This window comes from Pavona decussata, unplaced genomic scaffold (assembly GCF_977016875.1).
Source record: "Pavona decussata unplaced genomic scaffold, jaPavDecu1.1 SCAFFOLD_64, whole genome shotgun sequence".
In the NCBI taxonomy this organism is placed as follows: domain Eukaryota; kingdom Metazoa; phylum Cnidaria; class Anthozoa; order Scleractinia; family Agariciidae; genus Pavona; species Pavona decussata.
This window is the reverse complement of record NW_028145484.1, coordinates 290,501-299,354: the sequence shown is the minus strand read 5'-3', so window position 1 is coordinate 299,354 and position 8,854 is coordinate 290,501. Positions and strand designations below refer to the sequence as shown.

General features: G+C 40.4%; 1 protein-coding gene across 1 annotated transcript; it reads left to right on the top strand.

Moving 5' to 3' along the window:
* On the top strand, positions 1–8,548 carry LOC146478258 (uncharacterized). The gene is made up of 4 exons (XM_085111669.1): positions 1–466; positions 5,535–5,636; positions 7,009–7,529; positions 8,318–8,548. Exons 1-4 carry the CDS (start codon positions 1–3, stop codon positions 8,546–8,548), a joined length of 1,320 nt encoding a protein of 439 aa, XP_084967795.1.
* Positions 8,549–8,854: the final 306 nt, after the last annotated feature.

Here is an 8,854-nt window from a genome sequence, read left to right as displayed (position 1 = left end):
ATGGCTTGGCATCCAGTCAAGTGGGACAAGATACACAGAAGCAACGCTAGCACCAGTGAAATCGTGTTTTGGGACATCAGACCAGCGGGAGAGTTTAGCAGGATTTTCATCCAATCAAAAACGTCAGACAATAAAACAAAGACGATTGGTGGAGATACGTGGAGGGTTTCCATACGTGGACCATCTAAAGTTGGAGCCACCATGTTTGATCACCATAACGGAACTTACGAAGCTTTATTTCTCCTCACGGAACCTGGAAGCTATGAGTTGATGGTCTACCTTGATTATAGCCTTTGCGATGGTTTCAGAAACCCTCCAAAGGATTGGTTTATTAGAGGCAATTCCGAGGGGAGAAATCAGAATCTCTCAATGTTAGGTCGACCCATTGACCACCTTCTGTTCCAGTCCTTCAACAACTGGATTAACATAACAGTACCCGAGGCACAATTAAAGGCGTCTTTAGTAGGTATATATACGGATTTACATTTTTTCCTATTGAAAAACATATTTGAGGAAAGCGCGCGAAGCGCACATAATTTACAAATCCAAGACCCTTGAGCCTCTGGGCATTAAGGGGGGATTGTACCTAAATTTGAATGAAATTTGAAGAGGTTTTGAGAAGAGAAATAAGAAAGAAAATGACTTTTGGAACACCAAAAGACAGTTGATACCCAGGCAAAAGCACCCCAGGTTGCTAGTGCACTAACTTGGTATCCGTCTATTAATCATTAACTAGAAAATTCTAATTTTAAACTGCACTAAATCTTCAATATTTCTTATTTCTCTTAATTTTACCAATCCTTCTAGAAAAACTACTCCTCCCAAATATACCCAAAAATTCACAAAAAAATCCCACAACACAGATTCCGGGATGATGATAGACGGTTTTTGGATTGCTTGAAACGTGAACGAGATATTCCATTAAAACCATGTCAAGTGGCGGAGAAATGGCGTTTAGGTGTAATCCCCCCCTTAACAAACGTGACGGACTGTAATCTGCTATTATATACAGTACACAATTTTTGTGGTTTCAGCTTTGCAGAAGCTGAAACCTACATTGTCATCGTGTAGTGTAAATAAGTAAGTAAGTCCATTTTCCGTAAAGGTTCGGAATGCCGACGGTTCACCACGACAGGTTACGAGATCTGAGTCGGCTTTATTCGTACGGAAGATTCAAAATGGCTGCCAGGTCTCTCATGCTCACCAAGGGGGCAGTTTGTGGTTCTTGGAAGGAAAACACAGGTTTTCAATACTGTAAATCAAAAGAACAACTTCTAAGGAACAGTCGGCTGCTTAAAAAGTCAGTGAGTTCATAGCGAAAAAATTCCTGTTCGACATTGTGTGAAGTCGAACATGTGCGATCGCAAAGTGAGTCCATTTTCCGTCAAGGTTCGGAATGCCGAAAGCTCACCACGACAGGTTACGAGATCTCAGTCGGCTTTATTCGTACGGAAGATCCTTGTCTTCAATTCAAAATGGCTGCCGGATCTCTCACGCGTGGATTTTCAAGGTGGCAGTTTGTGGTTCTTGGAAGGAAAACACAGGTTTTCAATACTGTTAATCACAAGAACAACTTCTAAGGAACACTCGGCTGCTTAAAAAGAGGAAATCAGTGAGTTCATAGCGAAGACATTCCTGTTCGAGAGTGTGTCAAGGCGAAACATTTGCGATCGCAAAACAAGATCTGCAAATTATCACATGAGCTGTAGACGTTCTCACCAGTGTGTGCTCCTGGAAAATCTACTTTACAAAATACTGCAGGTTTAAATGTGAATTTTACCCTGCTTTATGTTAAATTGATCGATTTGCCATATTTCAAATAGCTTTGGCGAAATTTTCGAAAAACGTTTTCAGTTTAATACAGTCGAGAAATTGTGCTTTACAGTAGTGACTCGCAATTCGCAATTCGCTTGAATCGCTTCACGTAGCTTCACTCGAGGCGAAAATTGTACGAATTTCCTTTTTAGGCGTGAACACAGGTCTGTCTGAAAAAATTTTTCAATTAAAAAAGCTTATTGTTTGTTTATCTGTGTGCCTTGATTCACGGAATTTCCGCTCCGAGATTAGAGACCATCAGGAAGACGTCCGCGTCGCTTCTGCCAACGTCGATGGCACTCACTGGATGGCACCATAGCACGCTGGAAAGTAGAGCTTCTAAAGAACGAAATTTCGGAGTTGCAAGCGAACAGTCTCGTTGAGACCGCCATAGAATTTGTTGAGCAGATCACCAAAGACACTGCAGTCTCGCGAGCCTCTAAAGCTCTTTAAACGGAGATCAATCGCAAGGTCACCAGAAGTGAAAAAATGGACAACAACGAGGTTTTCGTGCCTTCGGAGGAGTCCATCAGAGACATCGTCCGAAACGAGGTCCTTCATGCGATGGCCACTTCGAACCCACCAGAAGGAAATCGTAAAGTTTCTCTCGTGGGCAAAAAAAACCTGGCGGCAAACGCAATGGCAAGCCACGTCAAAGTCGGCCCGCGCACCGAGAAGGCAAAAGATCAAGATCCAAGTCCAGTCAGCGAAGCGTTCTAACCAACCTCGATCATCTTCAAAAAACGTCCGAGGAAAAAGTTTCGGCCCTGTAAAATAGACAGTCGTTCTCCGAGAGAGAAATGGTTGTTCAAGATGACCAAAAGACCGCTATTCGATTTAATACCACGAAACTCGGTAATCCATAACTTTACATCCGTGCAGCTTACTGATCGGCAGTCCAGGGTCCTTGGCATGGGATTAAAGTTCAGACCTTCACTTCGACCTCCGAGTGTTGCTCAGTTCGACCTGCAGATCAAAGACTTCTGTCGGAGAGTTCGCCTTCAAGATAAGTTCGCCAATTGTTTACAAGAAACGGATTTCAACCCCAGACTTTACGTCCCAACTGGCTGGAATCCACCGCGAGAAAACCCAGAACTTGAAGACAAACTCTTCGCTGTACGCAAGGAGCTACGCGATAACATCGCAGTTAACATACCGCACTGGAAGAACAATCTTACAAAACAGGAGCGAGAAGAACTGCAAGAGCTGAAATCCAGCCCGAACAGTAAAGTTTTGCCTACAGATAAAAACCTGGGGCCTGCACTATTGTCTACGGATTGGGTTCAAGCTGAGACAATTAAGCATTTGCATGACGAACTGTCATATCGTAAAGTCACGCAACAGGACTGGTATGAAAGCCGTCTTAATGTTATTAACTCTCGCGAAAAGCTTTTATCTATTTATAGTAGATTTATCTCCTCTAACGTAGCTCGCTTTTTGTGTAGTTTCGATCATTTTGTTAGTCCGGCTAAATTTCACATTATCCCTAAGATCCATAAGAATCCTATAGTGGGAAGACCTATCACTGCTTCTCATTCATATATTACTAGGCCTATTAGTATTTTTATCGACGAGCTTGCTAAGCCTAAAATACGTATGCCTACTGTTCTTAGGGACTCGGGTGAGCTTATTCAATTATTGGAGAACACGGTTTTACCCAATACCGATTGCTTTCTGGTCACGGCGGATGTCGTATCCCTGTATCCAAACGTGGATACGAAGAAAGCACTAATCGCGCTCGACCTGCTCCTTCGGGAAGCAAGGTTTCCCGAGACTCCATTGTTGATTCAGCTCACCCGACTGGTTTTTGATAATAATTACATATCTTCAGAATTTAGCCTGGATATTTTTCACCAAGTGTTTGGAATCGCTATGGGCACGCCTTTCGCAGTCACGGTAGCTAACGCTTTTATGTTTCATCACGAGAAGGATATTGTGGAATATTACGCCCAATATCTAATGTTAAACAAGCGTTTTATTGATGACATTTTTGCTATCTGGTGTGGGCCCAAAGGTACCCTCTTTGAATTTCTTAACGCTCTCAATAGCAAAACTGATCGAATCAAACTTACTTATTGTATTGTTTCGTGAAATACGATACAGTGACAGAAAGAAATGGCTTTACAAGAAACCTAAGAATAAGTCTAGCTTGGGTAGGACTATTGTTTTTAAGACTACCTTTAACTGTAGTCACGCACGTATTAAGAGTGTTGTTAGCACTATCTTACCAGAATTAGATTGTACTGTATGTTACAAGAAAACTGCGACATTAGCTAATATTTGTAAGTAAGTTTTTTTTGGGGGCCCACAGTTTTAGCTAAAATTGTGGGCCCCAAAATTATATCACGCACAAAGTATGTCACGCCTTGCCGAAATCTACCGCCTGTTTCCTAGACGCATTACCGCAGGGTTTGTCTTTCCTGTATGCAGTTCTGTAGGTGTGTTTTTACGAAAATATGTAAACTCTATGCATGAGTTAGGTATTTTTACAGGCGCATCATGTTGTATTGTTTAACTCCCTGACGAAGTGTGCGTTAGTCACACGAAACGCGTAGGAGAAATAAAGAAGAAGTTATACAACTACAGTTCGCAGAGTGCTGCTCACTAGTTTAGTTTTTATTAAATGGTTTTATTGAATTCACGGAATTTCTTGTGACCATGCGATCTTATGTAAACAGCAGTGTAAACCATGAGAGATCCCAACCATATCTATTTCTGTCCCCTGTGTATTAAAATGTAAACAAACGATCAAATTACGCTGCACATTTTGGCACTGACTAGAACTGTTCATTAACCCCTCTGAATTTTTATATAACATTGCTTTTATACTGCAACTAGACTGCAATATTCTAGAAAAATAAGGCAGTAGCCACATGCAGTCATAGACTGCCTTTTATCATTTATTGATCTTTGAAGAGATTCCCTTTCATTTTCTTACAATGACCTTTTTAAGGGTCACTCGAACACAGACAATAACTTTTCATCATGATAGCTGAAACCACATGCACTCCTTCGAGTGCCTATTTTTTTTTCTGTTTGCTTATCTAGGAACATCATACCACGTCATGTCATATTCATTTCCGCTTACTAGTTTTACTCAAGCGTTTTCATGTTGTTTGATCGGAATCCTTGTAGAAGTCTTTTTGACTTTCATTTCTATTTTTATCATTTTCGACTGATCACAATCCTACGTTTGAAGTTGAATTTATAATAAGAAGACAAAAATTAGAACTTTTGTCTACTTACTTTCATATCATAAATTCAACTTCAAACGCTTTATACATTAAGTAACTGAAGGTAACAGAAGTCTCTGTCGTTTTCTTTAAACAAATAAAATATTCATTATATTGTTTCCCAACACCAACGATAAATAAACCCAACAAGCGAAATGAAAATATTGCCCCCGTCCCTGAGAAGCTTTACATGAAAACAATCAAACAAACAAACGAAGAAAAAAGTTCTGAAAATACGACTATCGCTTCGACAAGGGTTTACTAGTATTAAAGGGCAAGGTCGAACAGGATCACCCGATTTCCTCTTTTCCGTTTACTTTGGCCTGGCGACGCTGGAACATCTGTGAAAGCCCCAGGAGGAGGGAGGAGTCATTTTACCCTCTTCCCCACAACGATTTCGGGGGAGACTATCAGGATTCATGTTTGTTGTTTTAATGTTTTACAAGTATTTACAATTACGATTTTTTTCTGCTTCTGTTTTGCCAGACAAGCTTGAAGGGCTGGACTCCTGTCCTCGCAGCTGCAAGTATCTTATGTATCCGTTTGGTCGATGGACGAGTGAAACTGGGTGGAAACCAGACGTCAAAGGTTCGCAGTACACTGCAAATCAATATATTTTTACTGTTTATTCCACTTTTTACGTTTTGGGTTTCAAAACTACGCTGATACTAAAACTAAATATTCTCTTACACGAAATACTCCACGAATTGCCAAAGAGAAGATATATCAACGAATTTCCTGATTTTGAAGATTTTTTGTTCATCGTCGTTATGGCAATATCGATTTTGCCAAAATATCAATCCTGAGAAACTTCACCCCATAGCCTATAATCAGTGAAGATTTCACATCGATTGGTATCTGGGACGATTACCTAATAGCCGGTCGAAAAAATGAGGTGCTGGCCCTCAAAAACTGTATCAAAACCCTTAAAAACTGGATCGTTGGATGCAAGAGAGGATGAAGGTCATCTTCTCTTGTTGGATCATATAATTCCAGAATTTTTATTAATGAATGGTCCCGAGGAAAAAGTTAGTTTTCTTCTCCCCAGAATCTCGATGTTTCCCCGAGATGAATTAAGTTGACCCCACAAGCCTTTAGCTTTAAAATTTATCGAGTGAAAATAAAGGCTATCTATCTATTCGAAGGAAAACAAAACTGTTTCCCGTGCATTTTCGTGTAGAATATGACCTTCTTACTCATGTTACCAAATTTCAATCCTTTACGGCTCTACTTCATAAACTGTATTCTGCTGTTGCGAACTAAATAACAGCAGAATACAGTTTATGAAGTAGAATCCATATGAAAATTAGCCATGTGGAATTTTTCGTGTTGAGCCAATGACGTCACTTCCTGTAATTTGAGCCTTAACTTCCGGAACAAGGCCAAGTAATGGCGGCCGTGAAATCTCGAATAAAAAGCTAAAAAAAATACTTCCAATCACTGTAAAGGATTGAAATTTGGTAAGATGAGTAACAAGGTCATATTCTACACGAAAATGCAAAAAGATGGAAAATGAAATTTTCGTCCCAGGGGCACTTTAAGTGTTTTTGCAAAATAGCAACAAACAAAACTAAGAAGGCAAATCTTTAGAAAAACACGTCAAAGGTTTTAATGAAAGCGATGAATTTAATGAATGAGTTCGAGGTCCGTGCTGAAAGTTACGGACAGAAGTTTTTCCCGTTGATTTATGGCCCAAGCGCGAAGCACGCGGGTTGGATGAACAGCTTACACTATTTCATACATTACAGATAAATTGAAAATAAAAATCAACTGATTCGATAGCAAATTAGACGGCAGCCGGAAAACAACTAAATAATTAAATAAGTAATTCTGCGATGGACGAACGGCAACTACGCCATTGTAGGTTATAGCTTGTGTACGGCGTTACCTTAACAATGGCTAATTCTCGTGGATAAAGCCGATATTCATATTTTGTCTTTTTTCGTGTCCTTCATTACAGAATCATACAACTGGTCGTTACCAGAGGGCTACAATAAAACAGGCACATTTTGGATGTACGGAGATTCAGTCACCAGAGAAATGTTTCTTCCGCTTATTAAACGACCTTTGTGTACGATCCTCTACCAGCGATGCCGGTTGACGTTCACCTGGATGTATCCCAGGGGTCCGGGGCAAAGCGCTGATGCACCAGATGACGATCTTGGTTTTCAGCAGGATAAGATCATTGGAGCCATTGTCAAGATTCTCCGTCAACCGGAAATGCAAACAGAAAACAGCACGCTAGTGATTAATATTGGACATCATGCGGCAGCAATTCTTAATTTTACAACTTTCCAGAAACTCATTAGAGACCTCATATACACATTAAAGGAAACCAGTTTAACTGGAAAAAATGGTCCGAAGTTCAAGGCTAAAGTTATTTGGAAATCCGCTACTGCTTCGAAAAAGATGAAGAGAACTGCTGCTACTGCAAAGTTTGATCTTCACGAGAATCCGAATTCCTTATTTTTAACCACGCAGGTAAGGGGGTCACGACACTTTTTCCGGGATCAAATATGGTATACATCAAACCACAATCGATCCCGAAAAAAGAGGGGCGAACAAAAAAAAAAAAAAAAACTCAAGTGATCACCAAACTTTATTGACACTCTCCAAAGGGACTCTTCAGTTCAGTGACAATTACAATTTACAATAAAACTGCAAAACAAAACTTACAGTTTTGTTCCGGCCAGTTCATTAAGCACAGTCGTAGTTTTGGCATCGACTCATATCCCAAACTGTTCCTGTGGCTGGCACAAGGACAAAACGTTCGAAGATAGGTTGACCGTATAGCTGGCACAGTGTGGCGTTCGTGCAAGTTTTGTTCCGGGGGAGGGGGTTACTCCCATATAAAAGTGATGGGGTTGATCGTCGTACCTTTTTGGGATTAAAATTCGTGATTTGGTTCGCCTTTAGAATGCTAAAATCTAAAACAACTTCCGTCAAAGGATGGTGCTACCCTTTAGGATATTGAGCCGAAAACATATGAGAGGAAGTAATTGTCAGTCAGCTGTCAATTAGTTTATTTTTTTACAGTTGGTACCTCTTAGGGGTAAAAAGTTGTATAGACCATACCCACAAAACATAATTCTGGTACCTTTTAGCGGTTCTTTCCAAAATTTCCGACGATCACCCCTGTCACTTTTATATGGGAATTTCCCCCGGCTTTTGTTACCGGTTCATTTCTCCGGTACAATCTACAGAGAACCGGCTAATGTACAAAGTTAACGTGTTTTCCTGTTTTCTTGGTTTTTTTTTTACTATTTCAGCGAAATCTCCTTTACGCTGCCTATGCAACTACAGCCATGTGCCAAGCAGGATTTGACGTTTTAGACTTGTATCACATGACGGACTCGAATCCTGAAGCTGCGTATGATGGTGTTCACTTCGTGAAGACCGCCGGGTTTTACTCAGCGGTGGAGAACTTTCTGGGAAAATATAAAATTCTTCACAACAAAGAATGGAACGGTCATCAAAAGGAAAGGAGATGTTTTAGTTAAAATATGTATTAGGGAACTTAAGCAACGACGACAACGAAAAACTTCACTTGAAAATATACCTTTATTTTATTTAACCAAAATTCGCCATTCTCTTAACTCGTTCAACTTTTACAGAAACTACCTAGGAACCGAATTGCTACCTATTTTACGTTATTAGATACAGTCGAACCTGTATATAACGGCCCTGTATTAAGCGGCCACCCTCTCTTAAGCGGCCAGTTTTTAAAGTCCCGATTGTTTGCTCATACAAACGCTGTATTTGTTACCTGTATTAGGCGGTCACCTCTATTAAGCGGCCGCGGCCAC